Below are 27,352 nucleotides of genomic sequence, written 5' to 3' on the forward strand. Positions count from 1 at the left end.
GCCGCAGCTCTGATTAAACAGCACTGTTGGTGAAGGAATTTCATATATCAAAACTTGAGCCCCTCAAGATTGAATCCTGAGCTCTGCCAAGTCAACACAGTAAGACTAACTTTTTTCAAAGTATTTCTTAAACGACACCACAATTATTATTACCACCATCAATTTATCTCTGAAATTGTAATTAGAGATTTCACCAATATTTTTTTACCAGCATTCAAACTTTTCAACTTAATCAGTTACTGCCCCATTTATCTGGTCTACCAATAAATTAAACAGTTTGGTGGGCCTCTAAAGAATAGCACCAAACAATGGCATTACAGCACTGTGCGTTCAACAAGAAACAACAACATTCACAGGTAAAGCAACCTACTTAATATATTGTTTGCAAAATTACTCAACATTTTACACAACAGCTAGCCACTCCAAAGCAAGAAACACATATCATTTTAGCCATAAATTAAACAGCCTAAAACAAAGATAATAATACATGTTTGTCCATTTAGATAGCAAATGTCACGAACCCGGGTTGTGTGCGGGTTACAGAATAACCAACCTAACCGAAGGCAGTCACAATGCACCCCACGGATTCGCGCAGCTCACTAGAGCGGATTTTCGTGGCGTGTTCCGAGCGCGGATTTGCGGCTGGGAGAGATTACCACGCACTCACGGCCCAGGGACAGCAGGTAAGCACTTTGTTTGACTTTTGTCACCCTGTTCTGCCTGTGTCTGTCCCTGAGCCCGTTTATACTCCCAGCGCATTTCTGAGCGCCGTGAGCCTTCAACCCCTGAGAGGTTTGACGGCTCTTTTGACGCTAACCTAGGGTTTTTATGCGAGGCAGCGGTTGTGTAACTCATAACCCCGCCCTCGACATCATGGACCCAGCGGCCCAACTCATGGTTTTAGCGTCAGGGGAGCCAAACCTTGGAGGCTTATGTTACTGATTTTTGTGCCCTGGCCAACCAGGTGAATTTTGATGAGGTGGTTCTGAAAGACATTTTTCAAGATGGACTGAATGAGCCAGCCTCATCATACATGCCTGGTGGTCGCTGCTCTCTCAACCTGGCTCAGTTTATTGACCTCGCCCTGCTGTGCGTTGGTTCCTCGTTTACTGTGGGGGAGGCAGATACTGAACCAGCGCTCTACACCACGGCCCCCGTCTCGAGGCCTACCACGGCCCCCATCTCGAAGCCTACCACGGCCCCCATCTTGAAGCCTACTACGGCCCCTGTCTTGAAGCCTTACATGGCCCCGTCTTGAAGCCTTACACGGCCCCCATCTTGAAGCCTTACACGGCCCCCGTCTTGAAGCCTTACATGGCCCCCGTCCTGAAGCCTTACACGGCCCTAGTCCCGAAGCCTTACACGGCCCTTGTCCCGAAGCCTGACACGGCCCCAATCCCGAGGCCTGTCACGGCCCCAGCCTCGAAGCCTGGCACGGCCAGCGAGTCAACGCCCATGCCTGTCACGGCCCCAGCCTCGAAGCCTGCCACGGCCAGCGAGTCAACCCCCATGCCTGCCACGGCCAACGAGCCAGCGCCCACGGCCAATGAGCCAGCGCCCATGCCCGCCACGGCCAACGATCCAGCGCCCATGCCCGCCACGGCCAACGAGCCAATGCCCCTGCCTGCCACGGTCAGCGAGCCAGCGCCCATGTCTGCCACGGTCAGCGAGCCAGCGCCTGTAGCCTCGACCGTCCCCATGGCCACATCCCCTGTTGGCCGAAGACGTAAGAGAAGGAAGAGGGCCCCTTCTCCCCAGTCTCGTCTTGTGTCAGATTCTTCCACGGCTCTGCCGGGTTCTGCTCCACCCTCAGAGTCTTCCACGGCTCTGCAGACCTCTGCTCCACCCTCAGAGTCTTCCACGGCTCTGTCAGCCTCTGCTCGCCCCTCAGAGCCCTCCCGGGCTCCGCCTCACGAGTCTCTCAGGGCTCCTCCTCTCGAGCGTCCCAGGGCTCCTCCTCTCGAGCCTCCAAGGGCCCCTCCTCACGAGCCTCCTAGGGCTCCTCCTCACGAGCCTCCCAGAGCTCTACCCCTCAAGTCCCTCAGGGCTCCCCCTCCTTCCAAGCTTCTCACGGCTTCGCCTCTCGAGTCTCTCAGGGCTCCATCCCTCGAGTCTTTCATGGCTCCACCCCCAAGCCTCTCACGGCTTCGCCTTTCGAGTCTCTCAGGGCTCCATCCCTCGAGTCTTTCATGGCTCCACCCCTCAAGCCTCTTACGGCTTCGCCCCTCAAGTCTCTCAGGGCTCCATCCCTCGAGTCTTTCATGGCTCCACCCCTCAAGCCTCTCACGGCTTCGCCTCTCGAGTCTCTCAGGGCTCCATCCCTCGAGTCTTTCATGGCTCCACCCCTCAAGCCTCTCACGGCTTCGCCTCTCGAGTCTCTCAGGGCTCCTCCGCCTCTCAGGGCTTCCCCTCTCGAGTCTTTCATGGCTCCACCCCTCAAGCCTCTCACGGCTTCGCCTCTCGAGTCTCTCAGGGCTCCTCCGCCTCTCAGGGCTTCCCCTCTCGAGTCTTTCATGGCTCCACCCCTCAAGCCTCTCACGGCTTCGCCTCTCGAGCCTCTCAGGGCTCCTCCGCCTCTCAGGGCTCCACCCCTCGAGTCTCTCATGGCTCCACCCCTCAAGCCTCTCACGGCTTCGCCTCTGGAGTCTCTCAGGGCTCCTCCCCCTCTCAAGCCTCTCAGGGCTCCCCCTCTCGAGTCTTTCAGGGCTCCTCCTCTCAAGCCTCTCAGGGCTTCGTCTCTCGAGTCTTTCATGGCTCCCCCCCTCAAGCCTCTCGAGCCTTCCAGGGCTCGGCCACTAGAGGCTCCTATGGCTCTGCCTCCCGAGCCTCCTACGGCTCCCCCTCCAGAGCCTCTCATGGCTCTGCTCCCAAAGACTCCAGAGCTTCCTATGTCTCCGCCTCTCGAGCCTTCCACGGCTCCACCACCCGAGCCTCCTACGGCTCTGCTCCCTAAGACTCCAGAGCCTTCTAGAGATTCGCCTCCCGAGCCTCCTGCGGCTCCGCCTCCCAAGCCTCCTACGGCGCCACCTCCCCCGGCTCTGCCTCCAGAGCCTACCAGGGCTTCACTCCTGGAGCCTTCTATGGCGCCACCTCCCACGGCGTCACCTCCCTTGGCTCTGCCTCCAGAGCCTTCAAGGGCTTCACCTCTGGAGCCTCCTACGGCGCCACCTCCATGGGCTCCACTTCCTGAGCCTTCCAGGCCTTCGCCCCTAAAGCCCCCCTTGGCTCCACCTCCAGAGCCTTCCAGGCCTTTGCCCCTAAAGCCTCCTTCGGCTCCTCCTCCAGAGCCTTCCAGGCCTTCACCCCTAAAGCCTCCTTCGGCTCCACCCCCAGAGCCTTCCAGGCCTTCGCCCCTAAAGCCTCCTTCGGCTCCACCTCCAGAGCCTTCCAGGCCTTCGCCCCTAAAACCTCCTTCGGCTCCACCTCCAGAGCCTTCCAGGCCTTCGCCCCTAAAGCCTCCGTCGGCTCCACCTCCGGAGCCTTCCAGGACCCCACCTCCAGAGCTACCTATGGTGCCGCATCTGACGGCTCCGCCTTTCACGGCTCAGCCCGGACTTCCTGACCCTCTACCTGTCCTGTGGCCTCTTCCCTGGCCTCCGGACCCTATTCCTGTCCGGTGGTCACCTTCCAGACCCCCGGACCCAGTCCCTGTTCTCCAGTCGCCTTCCAGACCCCCTGAACCAGTCTCTGCCCTAAGGCTGCCCCCTAGATCTCCCGACCACCCGCCTGTCCGCTATGTTCCCCTTGACCTTGCCTTGAACTGCCCATTTGACCCCCATGGACTGTTTCATTTCCCTTTGTGCCTTCTGTCCCCCTTGGACTGCCCTCATTTTGTTGGTGTGTTTCTGTTCCCTCGAGCTTACACGCTCGTTCTGCCCCTGCGAGCTTACACGCTCGTTCTGCCCCTGTGAGCTCACACGCTCGTTCTGCCCCCCGCGAGCTCACATGCTCGTTCTGCCCCCCCGCGAGCTCACATGCTCGTTCTGCCCCCCCGCGAGCTCACACGCTCGTTCTGTTCCCTCGCGCTCCCCGCAACCCAGCGTGGCCGTCAGGAGCCGTCCTATTCAGAGGGGGGAGTACTGTCACGAACCCCGCTCCTCTGCCCCATCTCTGCTTCCGCGAGCACGCACACATGCACTCCGCGAGCGTGCTCACTTCCCACTCCCTCGCTCCGCCCCCTTGAGCACGTACGCTCTTTTTCCTCCCTCGGGCTTCCACGCCTGGTTTTGCTATTACGAGCTCTCGCTCGTAAACTCTCTCCCCCCTCTGACTCATGCTCGCTTCTCACGCGCTTCAGCCAGAACATTATGAACACCTGCACTCACGCGCTTCCAATCCCCACACACTGTATACACCTGCACTCGTCCCTATCACCTGTCATTGTTTACACCTGCACTCGCCCCTATAAATACACCATCCTTCCGTTTGTATCCCGTTGGTTATTGTATTTAGTTCCCCGTATCTTTGCCCCGCTAGTCTCGTCTAGTTTTGCCCCCCCCGCTAGTCTCGTCTAGTTTTGACCTCCCTACTATTCTTCCTCTTAGCTTGCCAGCTCCCCTAGTTCCCCTGTCTTTGCTCCCACTTGTTATACATCCTGTTTACCCCGGCTTTGACCCTCGCTCCCCTCGACTACTCTCCCGGATTTGCCCCCTTTACTCTCCTTGATTCCCCGGCTTTCGAATCTACGCTTTCCCTGACCATTCTTCACTGGATTTGCCCTGTTTTTGTACTGTTGCCTGCTCTTATACTAATAAAAGCAGTTTTTCTCCGACATTGTGACTGCCTCATCTTGTGTGTTTGTGTGCGGGTTACAGCAAAACAACTTTGCAAAATTTAGTGTTATAAATAACACATAGTAGGTTTTATTGTTAATAATAAAGTATTAATAATGCAACTGTTTTTAATATAATGCATATGAGGCAGATAAATTGGACGGTATTTGGTATTTTTAAATGATTGCGTTACAACCTGTCTTGTCTAATTATAGCAATACAACTTTTTTTAGAGAGAGACACTGGAGCAAACACACACCTTAAGTTTGGAAGTGCAAGTAAAGACAACAATGTAAAAAATAAATATATACACACTCTCTTACAAGTTTATTTTATTACCAACGTTTTGGCTCAAGCCTTTATCAAGGTACAATTTCCTCACATAGGAGAGCAGTGTAAACAGAGTTCGAATGACGTACAACGATATGTGTAGTTACATCGGTTACATGCACTATAATGCCGCTTACCTTCTGGGATAGGTGTCAGCCTGCCTTGTAAAAACAGGTGGAGAAGGGATCAAGTCAGACTTAACCAAGCAGTCTCTCTTTTGAACACTGTGAGTGGAGGGCCGACCTTAAAAAGTCTCTTATCCGATTGTAAAATATGCAAATGTTGATTTATGATTTTCTTGATTTGCTCTGAAAATGTTGTATATTTAATGGTAAACATGTAATAATTGCTCTGAATATTTGAATTTTACCATGGATGTTGATCAGAACCAAATCAGTTTTCTGGATTTATGGACTGTAAAAGAAGGAAATTGGCTTCAGAACTTTTTAGGAAACCTACAACGACTAATACATTGCTGAGAGCTGATTCTTGCTATACGTTACATTTAAAGAATAGACTTCCATATATTCACAGGAATAGGAATTTGAATGTATGAAGAAGCATTTTTATTGCACAGGCTAAAATGCCAAACAATTACAACCTGCAGAAGAAAGAAATGTAAAAAATCTCATTTAGACCTATTCAAGAAAACAGTGAAACTCCAAAAAAAGTTATTGGTTGTGTTTACCACGAAATATACTAAATGTTCAGAGAAAATCAAGAAAATCATAAATCAATATTGGCATATTTTACAATCGGATAAGAGACTTTTTAAGGTGTTTTTAAGGGCCCTCCACTTACAGTGTTCAAAAGAGGATGTAATTTAAGAGGCGCTGTGGTGCATGTAACCGATGTAACTACACATTTTGTTGTACATCATTAAAAAATACTGAGACTGGAAAATCTATTCTGATAAAAGGTATAATAAGCTGCAAAACAAAAGCTGTGATTTACTTAACAACTTGTCCTTGCAGTAAATCATATGTTGGAAAAACAAGCAGGGAATTAACATGAATCATCCAGTTTGAATTGAAGGTTGGGAGTTCTCTAAAACAATTGATGGTTGTGTGTGTGTATATATATATATTTATCTGAGTGTATGTGTATATATGACGTGCATCAATATATAAATGTGTATATATGATATTGCGGCTTTTTAGGATTTAATTTAATTGTATTCTGTTTTTAAATGTGCTTAAGTACTATATCTTGTGACATACAAATCAGCCTGATATCTAAATTGTCTTAATTGGTTGGGACAGGCTTGTTTGGTAATTACTAAATGTCCATTGTCACTGCTTTCACCTGTGTCACCTGTGTAAATTGTGTGACATCAAATATATATATTGGTCGATAGCTATATTTTATTGTAGTCTAATGATTAATTTACTCTCGTTATCACTGTGTGAAAATGCAGAAATAAAACAACATCCAGCTTGCATACCCATTATCGGACATTCCAACATAATATACTCTGTATCGTTATCTGTAGTCAATAAATAATATTGGTCAATCTCTAATCTCTAAATGTGAGGGTTTTTTTTCAAACCGTAGATGCATCACAAGATAATATCAGATTTACAATTTTAGCTTACCAAAGCAGTAAGTACGAATTTGTTACAGTATTACAAAAGAAACAGCTTGCCAATCAATGCAGAAGAAAAGACAGACAGACAAACACACGTACCTCTCCTCCATTGACGTATTCCATCACAAAGCATAAGCGGTCTTTTGTTTGGAACGAATACTTCAAAGACTGAAACAGCAGGCGGAGAAACACCATTAGAGGAAAAAACACATAAAACTAAAATATACGCAACATGAGAGCTCATCAAAATATACACGGTGAGAGAAATGTTTGTCTCGAGAGAAAATGAAAGGAGCGTTTTTTAAAAGCTTTGCCCTTTCTTGCAGGCCTTGATGCTAACTTTGAGGGAAGGTGAAGTTTACGAGGGAACACCATCTTGACTGACAGTGGTAAAGAGTTTTGCTAAACCTGCTGTGTACATTGCGTGGCATTCAACAGCATCTGGAGTGTCAGAGAAATTACCTTTCACTGGCGACTTCTCAGCAGATGCACAGCTTCATTTAGGCCACTAATTTATTACAGTTTATTCTCAGCATTATAATGAGGCTCCAGGGAAATGCCAATCATATATACAAAAGCATTGTGAATATTTACATATGATAACACATTTGTAAATGTGCACTCACGGTTAAAAATGGATGTCTTGTATTTTTCAGTACTCTGCTTTCTGTAAGCGTGTGGGCCACTTCATCCTACAAAAAGAAAGACAAAATGCGACAAATAACTACTGGTAATCAAGAAAAGAATTTCAATGATTCTGAACAATGTTTAATTACAGTACAAATGTACAGTGTTGGCATTATTTTGAGTCTGATTGCATTTAAAAGGATCCTGAACTTTTTATAAGAGGGGATTAAAAATACACTTTCATAACTGATTTTAGCAAAATTGAAGCGTAAATGTATCATTAATTAACTATTACTCTCTAAACTTAGACAATAGACAATACAATGCATCATTTCAAATATTTATGTCCTGACTGAACCGATCAAAACATCTTCAAATTAAATTCAAAGAAAAAAAAGACAGATGAATCTTACCTTTGCTATAATAACCTCTTTCTTCAAAATTTTCATTGCATAATATTTCCCACTGGCCTTCTCCCTTACAAGAATGACTTTACCAAAAGTGCCTTTTCCCAATAATTTTAAGTAGTCAAAGTCATTCATTGTCTGCAAAAAAAAAGAAGAAAAAAAGCATGAAATTGTCAGACAGCTTTCCAAATGTGTATGACATACACGTTATTCTAATTGCACTGTACACTATTCTTCTGTGGAACACAAAAGGAGAAATGAAGGATTGAATATAAAAAGTGAAGACTGTGCACTATACGCCATTTCAAGGACTATTCATCAGTTTAAGGATGTGATGTCTTTGTCCCTTTAACATTTCCTACTAGTTGTCATACTCATTCAAAAAAACAGCGAGAGGTTCTTCATTCATTGCGACTTTAACACAATTATCGTTACTAATGTTAAAATGATTGTCATAAAATGTCATTATTAAAATGTGGACCATGCTGTTCTGTGGCTGGATGCTCTCTGTATGCCTGGAACAAAATTAAAGTGTTTAGATCTCAGAAAACGCAAATGCAAATGGATGCATGAACCGCTGCAGTGAAGTGAGACGGCTGGATATGTGCAGTACTATCAACTGTAGAACACATTTTACCTCTGGTATGCAAACGATCTTTATGCCAACTAAATTTGATGGGTAAAGCTCTAAAAGTGACTATAGATTGCTCCCATTATATTGAATGAAGCTGCACAAGTCAATTACGTTTGGTCATTTAGCAGACGCTTTTATCCAAAACGGCTTACAAATGACAAACATGACAAGCAATTTGTCACACGATATCTGCAGTACTGAACTGCAAAGTTCTCAGAGTAGCTGTAGTAGCAGAAAGGGACATATATTTTTATAATTTAAAAACAAATGTTTACCTATCACTCTTGCGTAGACGATCAGAATCAACAACACGTCTGAATTCAGGTAAACGTTTGATGTTAATTGAGAAAATGTTAACTCAGAGCCTTATTTAAAGGATTCGGCAATGAAACAAGAAGTGCATCAGGATCAGTAGCGTTCAAATTCCTTTGTAATTGTTTACATACTTGAAATGGTCTATGTTCTATGTCTTCTAAAGCCATATAATAGCATTTTGTGAGATACAAACTGAATTTAAATCATAATTAACAGAAAATCTTGCCCTACACTGTCCACATCCATTCAACTATGGCACGTACACAAGCGATGCATCAGGATTGACATCAATGATATGACAAATAATGGGGCCATAATTGATTAGACTAATTTCCCCTTTTGTGTTCCATGGAAAAAGCATGCCAAACTGGTCTGGAATGGCATGAGGGTGCGTAAATGATAACAGCATTTTTATTTGTAATTTATTTTAACTATTCCTTTAAAACTGATTTTTTATTTATTTTTTCATTATTTTGTTCAGATGTTTAGGCAGGCTAATGATGCCCTGTACAACCATTCAAACAAATCCTAATTAGGTTTGAAGGCACCTTGCGTTTGTGGTGACTGATAGACGTGTCCATCTCCTCCTCTCCCATGTTGTCTATCTGTGAGGTGGGACTAGACTGGATTCGTTCTTCTTCCTGTCTTTGGAGTTTATCTGCCACCATCTGGATCGCCTCTGCCCACTCATCCCTGTGGAATCACACACACACATAAAGTCCACATATTTCAGATCAAAAAATAAAATAAAAAAAATATAAAAAAAACTGCTTCATACTTAGAATACACATGAGATACACATGAAAATAAACATGTATCTATGCATGTATAGATTGGAAAGTAACTTCTAAATAAACTACTGTTTATTTTTAGAAAATAACTTTAAAAAAGAGTAATAAACGCTATAAAACCATGGCTCATTTTCGTTATGTCAACTATTGCATTAATGTTAATGTATAAATCCTAATTGTAAAGTGTTAATGTTAATGTAAATCTTATTTTAAAGTGTTACCCTTCAATCTGTTCTGCTTTTAAGACACAAATCATCAAAACAATGTAATTGTGACCTTTTATTTAATTGAAGACATCAGACTGGGTCATTAGTGTAATTCATAAGGTAATTCTCACTAGCTAACAACATAATGTAATGTGAGTGTAGAAGCCGCTCCTCTCTGCAAACACTGTCTCCCTCCATTGAGCTTTCATTTGTCGTGCAGCACAACATCTGTTGTGTGGAATCAGTGGTGCGTTCATGTTTGTGAGCATGTGTTAGTTTAATAATGATGAATTCATCTGAGCGAAGCTCGTAGTTTATCACTGTTTCACAGCAGCATGCTGAACTAGTGTTAAGAGCAGCGAATGCTTTTCTTTTTTCTTGTCATTATTGTAGTTTGATTACCATAAACAACATAATAAACAGTGGCAGGTCTATTAAGCTGATTTTACACTGATTTTGATACAAATCTGAATATTTGTCCTGCCAGAGATGTGTATATTGACACTGAAGAGCATTTGATTGTTCACGTACCGCAGCATTACGGCGAGATACAAGCACTAATCATGCCGCAAACCAATCTTGATGCCGTACGCTCGTTAGAATGTGTCTTAACGTCAGCATCTTGAACGTTTGTATAAGGCCCGGTTCAGAACTCGCAAGTCCAAGATTGGCCGCAACCCACCAACATTTTTCGGTAAAATGAAGAAGGGGCTGTAGAACCCCTTCATCATTTCGGCTGGAGGGACAGGCTCTATTGCGTGCTTCAGTAGAAGGGTGGCGATTTACACTCGCAAGGTGGCGCTGTTCTCGAATTGAATCACGTAGCTGAGTCGGACGGTCCGGGTCAGCCATCTCGACGGGTTGGAAAGTGTGAGCCACGCGTCCAGACTCCGGGTGAGGGGGACCAGGGGAATGATTTCGTCTGACATACCGGAGCCAGGGAGGCCACACTGACGGGGTTTGAGCCCTGTGGTGGTACTGAGTTCTTCCTAGCGGCCGGCCGTGAGATGCAGGGGGATCGACACCTGGGCGGGGCCGCAGGGATGGGATGGGCCGGGGCGGAGCTGGTGCAGCCGCCACAGTGAGACGCCCTTGGCAATGAGAAGACGGGGTGTGAGATCTTGAGCCGCGCCGGATATGTTGGATGGTCTCCGTCTGCTGCTTTACTGCCGAGAACTGCTGGGTGAAGTCCTCGGCGATGTCACCGAATAGGCCGGCCTGGGAGATGGGTGCCTTCAGGAAACGTGTCTTGTCGGCCTTGTGCATCTCTACCAGGTTCAGCCACAGGTGGCGCTCCTGGACCAACAGCGTGGACATCGTCCACCCGAGAGACCACGCCGTAACCTTCGTTGCCCAGAGGGCAAGGTCGGTCGCTGAGTGCAGCTCCAGCATCAATCTCGGGGCAGAACTACCCTTGTGAAGTTCATTCAGCGTCTTGGCTTGGTGGACCTGCAGGAGAGCCATGGCATGCAGGGCGGAGGCGGCTTTTCTGGCGGCACCATAGGCTCTAACCGTCAGGGAAGACGTGAGCCTACAGGCCTTGGATGGGAGCTTTGGGCGCCCATGCCATTTGGCGCCTTATCCACTGGGGGCTTTCTTATGAAAGTGAGCCACAACCACAACGTTGCCATGGTCAATGCCTCGCAATGAGGACATGACGCATCCACCTAAGATATCTCGCTGTGGGTAGCTCCCAGGCACGAAAGACAGCGACCGTGGCCGTCAGAAGGCGAGAGGTATCGACCGCAACCAGGAATAACACACAACCGGAGAGGCATCTTTAAAAAGATGCATCTTGAAAAAGATGTTCCGATGTGTGCCGCTCTTTTAGGAATATATTCTCTTTTACGAATACATTCTCTTTTATGAGGGAAAATGCTCTTTCAGAATATACTCTATTAGATCTGCTGAAGCACCAAGGGGTGATCTCTGCAGTGATCTAGGGCAGAGAGGGGAGAAAGCCGCTGTAATGCAGCGTAAGGATCAAGCAGAGGTGAGGGATGGAAATCGCTTGCTCAGCTTGAACCATCGACCGTTCGCTCTGAAGAGAAAATCTAATGAGCGGTATGCAAGTCCCCTCCTTTTATTCCCATATGTCCGGGGGAGGGGCATGCAAATACCACTCGCCAATTCCCATTGGCCTTTTATCAAAGATTAGAGGTGTTTCCGGGCTCTCAAAAGTGACCCCTAGTGTCACTACATCGACACAACGTCAAGTGAGTGACAGATAGGGAACTTGAACATTTGTGCTTTACATTTGATCGTGGAATGCCCTCAAAAAGAATAAGAAATATTTTTATTATCACCAACATAATGCAGCCATTTTAATTACTGTTTTGCACTTTTTGATGTTGTGATGAATTATTAACCCCAAGCTGAATTCAAGACCCAGAAGTTTAATACAGCAACTTGTATAGTATATGAAGGGCCCCGTGCACCCCTTCATGGTCATGTGGATGAATGGGTGTGGAGTGGTTTGGTGTGAGCAGTTTTTGCTAATGAAAGATAAAGGCACTGAATACAGTCTGGCATAAAGCCAGCTGCAACCACGTCTCTCCTCCTCACATGTAAGCCTGCCATTTCTAGGCCTTTGCCAGTGTGATGTGTCCTCCTGTGCAGAGCTCTCTATGTGTGTGTGTGTGTGTGTGTGAGAGAGAGATAGAGAGAGAGAGAGAGAGAGAGAGAGAGAGAGAGAGAGAGAAAGAGAGAGTGAGTGTGTGTGTGCACAAGTGCACGAGTGTGTGTTAAAGTGTGCATTGGACTGCAGTGTGCTGTGATAGATAGACATGCAAGTTAGGAGTAGGGTGTGTGACAATAAACTGCACCATGAAAATGCAATGTCTCTTCATAATGTTCTGTCTGTTTTAAATGTTATTTGTCTGTTTATAGGGGCCGGCGGTATGACCAAAATTATATATCATGAAATATATAATAGTTATTTTGCTGGAAATTCAACCCACAATCACCAATTGTTTTGTAAATTACATAGAAATTTAGAAATGCCTACTTTTTAACAATCTATTGATTTAAATATGTTTAAGGAAAGGTACATTATGTAATTGCATGTTATTTATTTGCTTATTTGTTTTTAATTTAATTGTATTTTTGTAAACTGGATGAACATACATCAAAAGATAAGATTATTCATAACAAATTAATTTATCTTGAATCTGTGCAAAAACTTTATGTAACACATAATGATAAAAACAAATTGAGTTAAAAACCAGATTTGAAACAGTAACACATAAATCTGATTAAACTAGCCAATAACACATATCTGTGAATTCTACATTATTGTGCAAAACTTCGTCACAGATCGACAACCATAAACAGCCTACCATTACAAGAGTATTAACTAAATTACTCCCATCATAATAAACAAAGCTGTCTACTCTAGAAGCACCTATCTGTGACACAGTTGGCAGAGAAGGCTATAGTAAAGTTGTCAGATTTTATTAAATAGCAATGTGGATATACCGCAGTATACATTTTTTCCGCAAAATCTTTTCTGGTTGACATGGTTATTCTTTCTGCCTGCCCTGTATGTTTAGATGTATTGTTTGGCATCTTAAAAAATCCCTTCTTATTAACTGGTCTGTGCTGTCTGATTTTATATAGTCTGTTCAACCTTTCAAAAGTTCAATGATTCCATTAAGATCTGAAAAATAAAGCCAGCCCCAGAGCAGAATGTCAAGATACTTGTAATTGTTAGAGAAGCTGTATTTGGGCTGCTGGACTCTAGAGGTTACTCTGGTTTTCTCTCTACCATGTGAGTTAATAAATACATTTGTGTGTTCCTTCTGTCTCGCTGCCATCTACAAACAGCTCATTATTTCTTTAATTTTTATGGGAAGAGCTGTGTTGTCTGTACACAACTCACATCTAAAACAAAAGGATCAGCAACATAATTTGCTAAAATACTACATTTTTGTTGTCTTATTTGACTTGCTAATTTAATTTGACATTACTACACTAAATTTGTACACAAAATGCAATCACTGCATTATCCATTATAACTATATAAATTCACCTTGAGATCAGTTGGTTAACAAAACGAAACAAAATTCACAAAAATGGTTCAGAAGTTCTGAGAAAATGTCTAACATCATTTTCAGATGCCACTTGGTATGATATTTTGTAATCTAATGCATTGACATTCATATGTTTTAAGTGTGACTTCAGAGACCAAATACGTATGGGGCCACTGTAACTGTACTAATTAAATAACAGTAAATATGCTTACCATGGTGCATTATGTAAGGGAGGTGCATGTATGTACCCTTAATATTCATGTCTTATACACTGAGGACTGGTCTCACCTCTCTTCTGGCGTGTCCACATGGAAGGTCCTCTCTATGACTGTAGTCCACTGTAGACATCTAATAATAAAAGTGTTTGGCTTTGGTCGTTCAGTTTTCATCAGCTGGCATTCTGAAATAGAGAGAACCCAATATATATGATGTTCCTGTAGTTCAACTAGTAAAGAATGGCACAAGTAATGCCAATGTCATGGGTTTAAAACTGATAAAATGTACCCCTTCAGTATGAAGGGTCTGTTCACACAGAATGCAGTCTTAGATAAAAGGAATAATTCACTCCAAAATTTTAATTCTCTCATCATTTACTCACCCTCATGCCATCCCGGATGTGTATGACTGTTTTTCTTCAGCAGAACACAAATTAAGATATTTAGAAGAATATTTCAGATCTGTAGGTCCATAAAATGCAAGTGAATGGGTGCCAACGTTTTGAAGCTCCCAAAGTACATATAGCTTAGCCATCATTAAAATAATCCATACAATTCCAGTGGTCTAATTAATGTCTTCTGAAGTGAAACACAAGGTGTGTGTAAGAAATAGATCAATACTGAGGTTTGTACGTTGACGAGGGTGGAGTTCAAACTGCCTCTCGCGTGATGTAAGGGCATAAGCCTCCTCTGCTTAGATATTTATAGATCCCTTATTAGCAGCTGTTTCTATGGACTGTGGTACTTTTTCGACAACAAAATGAGTTTCTGCACTGGTCTGAGCAAGGAGCTCAGTCTGAGGCATCTCCTCCGCTCACTCACTTGCATTCAAACCAATTCAAACAACTTTCCTTGTTGACAAGAAGGTGCCGCAGTTGACGTATTCAAACCAGCCGAATAAGGCATCTATGTATGATTCTCTATGCTCCTCTGTTGTAAACAACACTGCGCTTCTGTTCTGTCAGTTCTTCCATGAACTTTCCAACGTGATTGTCCTCAACCCTCGTGCATTTGTAGTAAAAAAAAATTAAAATATTGATACATTTCTTACATTTTGTTTCACTTTAGAAGACTTTAATTAATTCAGTGGAGTCAAACTGATTACTTTTATGATGCTATATGTGCTTTTTGGAGCTTCAAAAAATTTGGCGCCCATTCACTAGCATTTTATGGACCTAGAGAGCTAAATTATTTTCACAAAAATCTTAATTTGTGTTCTAAAGAAAATAAGACATAAACATCTAGGATAGCATGACGGTGAATCAATTATGAGATCATTTTAATTTTGGGGTGAACTAATCATTTAAGAAAATGAGACGGTGCCACAACCAGAAAAGATTGCAGGTGTCTTTAAGACATGTTTTTAAAAGTCAAAATTGTTTTAGCGTGACATTATGTTTTAAAACAGCTGTGCGCACAAAACACTGAAAAAGCAGTGAGATGTGCCACAACAGTCAAACACATTCATCTATATTACCATAAAAAACAATTCCAAAACAGTGCAGATGGTTGTAAATATGTGTCCTGTGTGAAAAGACCCTTAGTCACTGTGTATAAAAGCTTTTGCCAAATGCATAAATGTACATGTAATTGTAATATATGAAAGATTGAAATTGTAACCATGTTAAATTTCACCTGAATAATAACAAAACGACAGTATATAAATATAGACAAAAATAGCAGGCAGCAAGAAAGCTGAATTTAGCATCTGACCTGATTTCTAGAGTTAATTCAGCCCATTTTCTAACTTCAAACTCCGGCTGTGAATGTTTGCTATTGTCAGAATGCATTGTTTGATAAACAGAGAGAAGCAGGGATAAGGATTATTTTTTTTATATATACAGTGGGTACGGAAAGTATTCAGACCCCCTTACATTTTTCACTCTTTGTTATATTGCAGCCATTTGCTAAAATCATTTAAGTTCATTTTTTTTTCCTCATTATTGTACACACAGCACCCCATATTGACAGAAAAACACAGAATTGTTGACATTTTTGCACATTTATTAAAAAAGAAAAAAATTAAATATCACATGGTCCTAAGTATTCAGACCCTTTGCTGTGACACTCATATATCTAACTCAGGTGCTGTCCTTTTCTTCTGATCATCCTTGAGATGGTTCTACACCTTCAATTGAGTCCAGCTGTGTTTGATTATACTGATTGGACTTGATTAGGAAAGCCACACACCTGTCTATATAAGACCTTACAGCTCACAGTGCATGTCAGAGCAAATGAGAATCATGAGGTCAAAGGAACTGCCTGAAGAGCTCAGAGACAGAATTGTGGCAAGGCACAGATCTGGCCAAGGTTACAAAAAATGTCTGCTGCCCTTAAGGTTCATAAGAGCACAGTGGCCTCCATAATCCTTAAATGGAAGACGTTTGGGATGACCAGAACCCTTCCTAGAGCTGGCCGTCCGGCCAAACTGAGCTATCGGGGGAGAAGTGCCTTGGTGAGAGAGGTAAAGAAGAACCCAAATATCACTGTGGCTGAGCTCCAGAGATGCAGTCGGGAGATGGGAGAAAGTTGTAGTAAGTCAACCATCACTGCAGCCATCCACCAGTCGGGGCTTTATGGCAGAGTGGCCCGACGGAAGCCTCTCCTCAGTGCAAGACACATGAAAGCCTGCATGGAGTTTGCTAAAAAACACCTGAAGGACTCCAAGATGGTGATAAATAAGATTCTCTGGTCTGATGAGACCAAGATAGAACTTTTTGGCCTTAATTCTAAGCGGTATGTGTGGAGAAAACCAGGCACTGCTCATCACCTGTCCAACAGTCTCAACAGTGAAGCATGGTGGTGGCAGCATCATGCTGTGGGGGTGTTTTTCAGCTGCAGGGACAGGACAACTGGTTGCAATTGAGGGAAAGATGAATGCGGCCAAGTACAGGGATATCCTGGACGAAAACCTTCTCCAGAGTGCTCTGGACCTCAGACTGGGCCGAAGGTTCACCTTCCAACAAGACAATGACCCTAAGCACACCGCAATAACGAAGGAGTGGCTTTACAACAACTCCGTGACTGTTCTTGAATGGCCCAGCCAGAGCCCTGACTTAAACCCAATTGAGCATCTCTGGAGAGACCTGAAAATGGCTGTCCACCAACGTTTACCATCCAACCTGACAGAACTGGAGAGGATCTGCAAGGAGGAATGGCAGAGGATACCCAAATCCAGATGTGAAAAACTTGTTGCATCTTTCCCAAAAAGACTCTGTATTAGAGAGTCTGTATTAATGGCTGTATTAGATCAAAAGGGTGCTTCTACTAAATACTGAACAAAGGGTCTGAATACTTAGGACCATGTGATATTTCAGTTTTTCTTTTTTAATAAATGTGCAAAAATGTCAACAATTCTGTGTTTTTCTGTCAATATGGGGTGCTGTGTGTACAATAATGAGGAAAAAAAATGAACTTAAATGATTTTAGCAAATGGCTGCAATATAACAAAGAGTGAAAAATGTAAGGGGGTCTGAATACTTTCCGTACCCACTGTATATTTTTATAAAGATTCCACTCACGAAGAGCAATTTCAAGCCAATAAAATATTTTACTACTGTGCATTACTAGAAAACTTGCTTTCACTTGAAATTTCCATGACTTTTAAATATTTTATTGATTTCCATGACTTTCTGAAGGCCTGGAAATTACAATTTCAAAATGATTTAAAACCTGCATAATAATTTTTCTTACCATAGTTTAATATGCAGAAATTCACTTACAACTATAACACTCAAAACATTGCTCTGATTATTTGAGCATTTCAATTAGCTCGACACAGCCACATTGGCCAATGGTAAGAGTTTAGGGCAGGACTATCTGTTTTCCAATCAATGGAAGACAGTGGGAGTGCTTGAGTAACCTGATTATTTTTGCAATTCTTTTTAGTGACGTTAAAGGTGCAAAAATGACACATTTCACCTTTCCAATTGTTCAAATATTTTTTTTGTGATTGCTGTGCCAGATGTAACATGTACAGTACATCAGGTCTCTTTTTAAGTAATACATTTACATGATTTTACTTATTGGAACCTAATAAGAATTAAAAAACAAAATTGTCATTACGCTGGCTTGCTGGCCAAACATAATCTACGCTAGTACCCGATCACTTGGCCACCACATTGCCAATGCACTGTCCGGTGAAACATGCTTAACGGGTGTTCTGGGGTTACTGTGACAGGAACAAACCTCAGTACTCAAGTGGGGATAGAGTTACCTTCAAATGTTTGTGCCATTAAAATGGATCTGTTCATTTTACATACCTGCCAACACTCCTGATTTTACAGAGTTTCTCCTGTTTTTCTATGAAGATTAATCAGTAGCAAAACTCGAGAGCTTGCATATTTGGATTTGAGAACTTAACAAATATTTGTTATTTGGTGTCGCGGTCTTAGGATGACATGAGTGTCTGCCGGACCAAACTACAGGCAGGTGTCACTGACAGAGAACGCTTGCAGGTCCCTGACCCTCTTGATGGAGGCGAGCGCGATCAGGAGGGCCGTCTTCAGGGAGAGGGCCTTGAGTTCAACTGATTCTAGCGGCTCGAAGGGGGGTCTCTGAAGGCCCGAGAGGACCACTGAGAGACCCAGAAGGGGAACAGGCTTGGCCGGGAAGGGTTCAACCTCCGGGCGCCTCTAAGGAAACTGATCACCAACTCGTGCTTACCCAAAGACTTGCTGTCTACTGCGTCGTGGTGGGCCGCAATAGCGGCAACATACACCTTCAAGGTGGAGGGGGACAGCCTCCCCTCCAACCTCTCCTGCAGAAATGAGAGCACTGACCTAACTGCATACCTCTGTGGGTCTTCAGACCGGGAAGAACACCAATTCGCGAACAAGCGCCACTTCAGGGCATAAAGTTGCCTGGTAGAGGGAGCTCTGAAAAAAAACAGGCTAAAGTATTTTTGTTTGAGTGTAAGAAAATATAACAGATTTTGTTTGCCTTCAGAAATTCCAAGAGATTACTAATTTGAATCAATAAGAACCTGATGAAAGGTGTTCCAACTTAGTCACACTGTTAGAATAATTTAGTCACATATATTAGATGTTAACTTTTAACTTTTTATAGATGTTACAGATAACATTACTGTTGCTGATACCAGTAAATCTATCTACATCCAACTCAAAATCAATGCTGTAATGTAGAATGATCATTTCAGTGGGACAAAATATGCAATATTATTGGTCTTTTCAGTTATTTATGAAATATAATAACAATACCACTTTTATTATTAGTTTCTGTCTTCGCATTTTCATTTTATAGGTCCCAGATATTGCCCTCCATCTGCTTAAATTTAAGAAACGCAAGGTTTGGTCTCACATTCATGACGAGTAAGGCTGCTGAATTTATTAACAAAACGTACATTTAAATTATGCAATGCATCGAAGTTGTTTTGTGCAAATTAAGCAAATAATACAAATATTGAGTTTTGTGTTTTATGTTTTTTCTTCTTTTTTTTGGGGTAAAATATAGTCTCTGCTTTCAAATTTGGCGGGGGGTGAAGTAGGGGGCGTTCATCAAAAAAAAGTTGAGAACCTCACCTCTACAAAATCCCAAAGAGCCATATCCATCCCAGAACATATTTTAAAGCAGCAAGACAGCAAATCTAATATTCACTATAGAAATTTCGATCACTTTTTATAAAATATTACAAGAATTTACAAATTTCCATGACTTTTCCAGGCCCATGAACATGGAAATCATGTTTAACTCACTTCTCAGATACTTTGTTATGTGTCCAAAGTTGCAGGGAATGGAGGTGATGTCTGGGCCGGGGCTCATTGTCACTGCAGATTTTGGGGACAGAGCCGAGACGACATGTGAAACACAACAGTGGCCTGCACTGACAGCCCTATAATGAGGGCCCTCAGCTGGCCACTTTCAGTCACCTCCAAATGACGGCATGGTCTAAATTTAGAAAGGAAGGTTAATAATGGCACAACTAAGGTCACATAGCCACACACTCTACAGAGCGCCTACCTGGGCAGTACAGTGAAAATGGAGTCCCAAGCTGAGTGCAGAAAAACAAGGTCATAGCAGCCGGAATATGACACCTCAGCAGCAGAGAAGGCAGAGCTGACAATATTGTTTGCTTTGCCACAATAGATTACAGGTGATGAGCATTGCCTGAAGGAAGTCACTAAGCAAAGCTAGAAGACCAATTAAACAGCCCAGAAGCTGCGACTTCAGCCACTCATACCACACAACATCTCTTTTCTCAAGTCCAAAATAAGGTTGAGAGGGTGTCAATGCATGAAAACATCAGGAGACTAAATATGGCAGTGTATGGCAATAGAGATCGCGACCCTTCTTGCGAAGAAGGGTCACGATCTCTGAAAGAGACGTTAAGCTGTCCATGAGGCAAGCTGGTCTCATCTCTGAACTCAACGGGGGCAAATGAGCATGCTGGGGAATGGGAGGTACGCAGGGATTTACCTGCCCATTGAACTCCCCAAATCGCCTCCAGCGCCAGCTAGGCTGACCTCGAACCCTTAGGTAGAAGGCGCAGCGCGGCGGGCACCTTGAGTGGCTTTCCCCCGGAAGAAGGATAGCCGCGACCGCAACGTTGCCATGGTCATATTCTCGCAATGAGAACATGAACCATCCACAAACGCTACCCAGACACGTGGGGCAGCGCCTGTGGCCGTCGGAGGAGAAGAGATAACGACCGCATCCAGAAATCACACAAAGATGGAAAGGCATCTTTATAAAGACGTGTCTTTAAAAAGATGTACATGTCTATGTGTTTGCTCTTAAAGAGGAAATACACTCTTTTAGCAGAAATATACTCTCTTAGTAGTGCTGTCGAAGCGGCCAGGGGTGTAATCTGCACTAGACATGCAGAAGTAGAGAAAGCCACTGCAATTTTCATTGGCCTTTTCTCAAAGATCTGAGGTGTTTTGGGGGTCTGAAGAGTGACCCCTAGTGTCACTACATTGACACAACGTCGAGTGAGTAACAGAAGGGGAACTTGGAACATTTATTGTATATTCAATATAGAAATGTCCATGATTTCTAAGGATTTACTTAATTTTCATGACTTTTCTAGGCCTGTAAATCACTATTTTATAATTCCCTGATATTTCCTGATTTTCCATGACCCTGAAATACTGTATACAGCAGTGTTGGCATCTCTGGTGAAGGGAAAGATGCAACACGATTTGTCATATGTTGCTATAATTGTTAAAAAAATACTAATACTATTTGGTGGCTATGGACTGCAATGTACTAGGAAGCAGATGCAGGGATGGTCAGACTGTGTACAGGACGCAGTGAGAGTGGTCCACAGGCAGGCAGTCTGGTGGCAGAGAGCGATGCCATTTCAGAGAGTGCATTAGGCTATAAGGCTCCCATCACCACCTGGTCACTCAGTTTTCTGCAACAGATGTGGCAATACTCTCCCTCTGCCAAGCAGCCCAGGCCGGATGTATGGCCACCCCTTGCACTGCCAGCCTTTAGATTAAAACCTGGTTGGGCCTTTTGACATATGGAGGGTTGGGGATGCAAGCAGCGTTGACTTTAAAAGGGCCATTTCATGTAAAATCAAACTTTGAATTTAAAGAGTTTAATGTACAATGGAGACATACTGTAACTTTCAGAACTTAAAATTCCATTGATTTGAATCTAAGGCACAAAAACAGGTTGTTCAAAACTTCATGGTTGTGACATTACAATGAATTTATGGCGATAATGTTGGGAAAGTTTGACAAATGTTATGGCTTTCTTGGCTGTGAGGCATAACCCATTAACAGACAAGTTAATTATGGCAATAATTCAGTTGTGTTCATTGAAAGAAGGAAGATTGTTGCATTAGTAATAGTTACAGTACATGTTTAGAGGCCAGTGGATTAATTCACTAATTCATGGAGATTCCCCTCTCTGTAGCATGATAAAAGAACAAGAATGGAAAACTCTTAATGTATTTCTTTAAAAAGTATCACTTACTTGCAACAGAGAAGTTATTGAGAGGGTAGGGTAGATCTGCATCTTGTGGCTTCTCCTTGTATCCGATAAAAGATCCATCGGTTTTCAAGAGGAAGTAGCGAGGTCTCCAATTCTTAATATATTCACCTGGAAAAAAAGTTGAGATATGTTTTTATTTAAATGGAAAATACTAAAAAACATAACCTCAAACTATGTATGCAAAAACAAAAAAAAAACATCACTGTATGATGAAAGTGAATGGTGACTGAGTTTATCATTCTGCTTAATGTCCTTTTGTGTTCCACAGAAGAGCACACTACATTTAGCATCATTAGATGCTGCTTTGTTTTTACTCTGCTTACGACAAAACACTGGGATTAAAATTTTAACATATTTACCACGGCTACTGCAGATGTCAGCTACTGCATCATCTGCCTAAATCCAGGGGCAGGTGTTAGAACAACCCAAACCAGGGTTAATGGCACCAGGTTGGCTTACAGTAAAATGATCAGGGAAATGCACTACTGTGGGAGTCAAAGAATCCTCACAGGGGGCAGTAGAGACACTTTTAACCTTTCTATGCTACAGCCGCAAAAAACAACATCTGCTGAGCAGCTGGTCACACCATATTATCATGCAAAACTTCTGGTGCAACAGCCTGCGCTATCTAATAATAAACAGCAGGATTACAAGGGTGTCAGCATCACCATGCAGGGGGCAAAGCCGCACTCAAACACAGTCCAATAACAGGCTTCAAGAGTGATAATGTACAGTACACTACATCTGCCTCATGAGTGATGCATGCTGCATGCTGGAATCAAACACACTTAACTTTGCTCTTACACTGAACAACAGAAATAAGTTCGAAATTCAGTATATCTAGGGGGCCTGGGTAGCTCAGCGAGTATTGACGCTGACTAAACCCTGTCGTTGAGTCGCGAGTTCGAATCCAGGGTGTGCTGAGTGACTCCAGCCAGGGCTCCTAAGCGACCAAATTGGCCTGGTTGCTAGGGAGGGTAGAGTCACATGGGGTAACCTCCTCGTGGTCAGGATTAGTGGTTCTTGCTCTCAATTGGGTGTGTGGTAAGTTGTGCGTGGATCGCGGAGAGTAGCATAAGACTACACATGCTGGGAGTCTCCACGGTGTCATGCACAAAGAGCCATGTGATAAGATGCGTGGATTGAATGTCTCAGAATCGGAGGCAATTGAGACTTGTCCTCTGCCACCCGGATTGAGGTGAGTAACAGCACCACCACAAGGACCTACTAAGTAGTGGGAATTGGGAATTCCAAATTGGGGAGAAAAAGGGATAAATGAAATTTAGTATATCTTTGAAAAATATTAATTTGGTTGTTTAACAGTACTAATACAAGCTATGATCTAACAAAACAAAAAAATATGAATAAATTGCAGATTGTCTGTATCATTTTAACATAATCCCATATAGCTAACACAAGAAGCAGAGAAACAGGGGAATTTTCAGAATCCATTTTTACAAGAATAGTTCTCCCCAAAATGACAATTCTGTCAACACTTACTCTCACGTCTTTCAAAACTTTTATAACATTTATTTTTACCAGGGAAATGAAAGGACGGGAAAATATTTAGCAGGATGACCAAATTTCTCTATTCCAAACAATGAAAGCATGGCGTGACCGATGACTGTATACCTCCCAAAAGCACCATAAAAGCAAAATAAAAGTAGTTCACTATACAGTTTTCTAAGTCTTCTAAATTAACACAATAGAGCAAAAGTTTAATTGTTTTTCCACTGAAAATTACAGAAGATGATTATTTTTATTTTGGATGAAGCATCCTTTAATAACTTAAAAACAAGTCTTTTTACAAATGATGAAGTAGTTCAGTACTTGGAGTACTATTTCCAGTCTTTTGATGAGTTTAGAAAATATTACAATTATCCTTCACCTTTTCCTTCACCATCTTTAGTTTATTTCAGATCTTTAGGTTTTTATAACTTGGACTTGGGCAAAACCTACTCATGCTGTTTAATTGATATACACAACACAATTGTTCAATAAAATATGGTGAATTAAACCTCAGAACTAAACTGTTTAAATATGTTCTTCCTAATCTTATTGATTGAGATCAACAATCTGGTATTCACTGAAGCGCAGACGTGGGAGAATCCACAGACATGTACTTTCTCATTTTGAACTCCTAGTAATTAACCACGATCTTCTCTAAGTGACACATGAGCCTTGCGACAGCTCTGATCACTTTTTTCAGCAGAAGAGAAAATAAACAACATGTTCTATTTGTAACATCCACTTAAAGCATAATGACACCAGCTTCTCCTAATTAACACATCAGAGAAAAACACCTGCTCATGTTAATTTGAGAAGACGGAGGTCTTCGCCGGTATGCCTCAATGAGGACGAGTAATCACTGGGTAGGAGGGAACAGCTGAACAGAGGCATACGCCTTACTATTGAAAGGTAAAAGAAAAAAGAATGGAAATGGTACGATGGAAAATTGGGCTGTAGGTTGACATATAGTGTGTATTGGCTGCTTGTTATATGAATCTTGCTTACATTTATCCATCCACTGACCAAAGCATTTTCTCTAAAGATGAAATGGAAATTATAGGGATTATTGATATTTAAGTGTTTCAACCTGATGTCTTAGTGTTAAAAAGGGTACATTACTAAAACAGGTGGCCAGAAACATTGAGCTATGGTGCTCATGTGGGAGATGCAGGTTTGATTCCAGCCTGCAACATGTCTTGATCCCATTCCAACAAAGTAAAATATATATAAAAGTAACTCAGAAAAAAAATTTTCTCACAGCATTACTGCTGTCATTTGAGGATTAGTTCCATAAAACTGGAAAACATTAATAGAATTTAAAGGAATAGTTCACCCAAAAAGTACATTCTCCCTTTATTTATTCACTCTCATGCCAACCCAGATGTGTATGAATTTATTTCTTCAGCAGAACACAAAGGAAGATTTTTAGTAGAATATTTCAGCTCTGTAAAAAAAAGAAAAAGTCAGCAAAAAAAGAAAAAGAAAAAAGATTGTTTAAATCTGGATCTTCAGAAGCGATATGATAGGTGTGGACGATAAAAAGATCAAGTCCTTTTTTTACTATAAATTCCCCTTCCTGCTCAGTTAATCTCTACTTTAATTTTCACTTTCACATTCTTCTTTTTGTGTATTTGGTGATTCACATTCTTCATGCATATCGCCCCCTACTGTGCAGAAACAAGAATTTCTAGCAAAAAAGTACATAAATATTGATCTGTTTCTCACCCACACCTATCATATACTTCTGAAGATATGGATTAAAACACTGGAGTTTTATGGATTACTTTTATGCTGCCTTCATGTGATTTTTGGAGCTTTTTGGTACCCATTCACTTGCAATGTATAGACCTGAGATATTCTTCTAAAAGTAAAGAAAGTCATAAACACTGGGAATGTGAGAATGAGAGAAAAAAAATTGAGAATTTCCATTTTTGGGTGAACATCCCTTTAAGCAATGATTTGATTCTGGATCAGTCATGGTGTCTTGTTAAGCAGTGTAGAGTACAATCAATGTGTTGCTGACAGAGCCAGGGGTTGAACAGAAGGGGCTGCATGACTAAAAGCAAATGTTATTCGAACCCAGCCAGTTCTGTTTCATCAAACCATATTCACTGGCTTCTCAGATGTGAAATTTGTTTCTTTAAATCCAAAACTGTAGGTGGACAGTTGGTTTGGCAGGCATTGGTGATGCTTCTACTCTCAAGTTTCCAAAGCATTTGGTCAAAGTGTACAGTCCTTTTGGTTATCATTAACGCCCTCCTGAATATTCAGATTAGTGTTCGACCAATCTGGGTTTTACATTGGATAACTCTTAGTTATTATATATGTTACGCCTGAATCGTGAACATGTCGTTACAACCTTGCTTCTAAGCACTATTGTAGAAGTTGCACTTTCTTATGAATTCTCCGACTAACAAGTGTGCAGATAATACCTGACCGATTGTGTGCAAATATGCAACAGGAACTCCAAAGTCCCTGCCGCTCTGTTCCAATTAAGTACGGAGATCCAAATGGCTCCAATTGCACAATTAAAATATCATACTGTGTGCCATTCAATTACAAGCCCAGATTAATTGTTCATTTGTCTGTGGTCTGTGACAGCCTGACGGCTGTGGGATGGGGAATTGGACGGACCAGTTTCAAGACAGACGCGATCCTGAGAAACCCACCCCCAAAAAACATCCGAGCTACTCCTGAGACTCGCCGAAGTCTCACTGCCTCTGCCACACAAATTCCGACGTGATGGAGCTTCAGCAGGACAGGAGGAAAAAACAAGACCACAGAACACGGAAAAACAAGGCCATTTGTTAATCAGCCCAAACAAGGATTTAATTTAATGCTTTGGCGGGAAGCACTCTGCTTTGCAGATGGCTTAAAGATGGGCATGTGATGGGTGCCCTGGGACCGGCAGGCTGTTGCGTTCCAGCACACGCCGGGCACTCCAAGCGGCACCAGCTCGCCTGGGCACAGGCACTCACAGCCGCTACAGCATAGCCCAGGCTTCGGCACGTGGTCGAAGATGTGGGCAGCATTTGGTGGTGTGGTATGGATGGAGAGAATGTGGGGAGGCAGAGCTGGCTGGTTATGGGGATTGTTATGTTTTGCTCACAATGTACCCACAGCAGCTTGCTGAAGGAGAGCGGCTGGAGTCACTTTGTCAGTTTGGCAGAGATGGCCGCAGCATGGACACACTCACACTCTGATTCATTCACACATGCACAAACACAGCAAACAGTTGCTCAGAGAAAGTATTGTCAGAAGTATTGTTTCTTATTCAGAGGAGCCATGGCCTCGTGATTACTGCATAGACTCAAGCATGTTGAGCTGTCATGCTCATGTGCAGACACGGGTTCAAATCCACCCGTGATCATGTTCCCTCTCACTCTGGCCCTAATGTCCTCTCTCTTCTCCACTGTCTCTGTAAAATAAAGAGTGGCAAAAGACAGTAAAACCGCTAGTCAGGAAGATCACTCAAATCTGATGCCATGGAAGAATAATCTGTCACTAAGATTACTATGAATGTTTTATCCATTATAAAGTGCACTCAAACTTTTTGACCAGTGAATTTCTGACTTTTCCAACTGACCCTTCGCTAAACCCCACCTAAAAAGTGCTTCTGACCAATCCTGTCCTAGCAACTGTTGCCCTGCCGCAATTACTCTGACACGCGTTTGCTATTTTCCATTGACAGCCTATGGAAGTAATGTGTGTTTGAGTACCTTTAAGCGGGATTTTGCAAAAATAATTAAAAAAATGTAAAACACGTTGTTGCCGGGTCATTTGTAATAGTGACACGTGATACCCAGAGAGGATATTCACAGTGTTTTTCTTCTTTTTTTTTTATAATCTTTTAATAAATCTGGACAAGAGCATGTTATGGATTAAACTGTGTCAGCTCTCATTCTAAAATGAACACATAACATCTGCAACAACACCCACATTTACTCCAAGGTAAATTAAAGCTA

The 27,352-nt window shown here is 42.7% G+C and overlaps 1 protein-coding gene across 1 annotated transcript in view; it reads right to left on the reverse strand.

Annotated features, from left to right (window-relative positions):
• LOC127617855 (RAC-gamma serine/threonine-protein kinase-like) overlaps positions 1-27,352 on the reverse strand; it is a 159,537-nt gene that overhangs the window by 29,027 nt on the left and 103,158 nt on the right. Inside the window, exons 3-8 of the mRNA XM_052089965.1 lie at positions 21,861-21,986; positions 13,990-14,101; positions 9,222-9,366; positions 7,731-7,862; positions 7,317-7,382; positions 6,790-6,858 (exon numbers count right to left, since the gene is read on the reverse strand). Of these exons, the coding sequence (XP_051945925.1) occupies positions 6,790-6,858; positions 7,317-7,382; positions 7,731-7,862; positions 9,222-9,366; positions 13,990-14,101; positions 21,861-21,986 (650 nt within the window). The remainder of the gene's footprint in view (positions 1-6,789; positions 6,859-7,316; positions 7,383-7,730; positions 7,863-9,221; positions 9,367-13,989; positions 14,102-21,860; positions 21,987-27,352) is intronic.

Source organism: Xyrauchen texanus, chromosome 24 (assembly GCF_025860055.1).
Source record: "Xyrauchen texanus isolate HMW12.3.18 chromosome 24, RBS_HiC_50CHRs, whole genome shotgun sequence".
Classification (NCBI taxonomy): Eukaryota; Metazoa; Chordata; class Actinopteri; order Cypriniformes; family Catostomidae; genus Xyrauchen; species Xyrauchen texanus.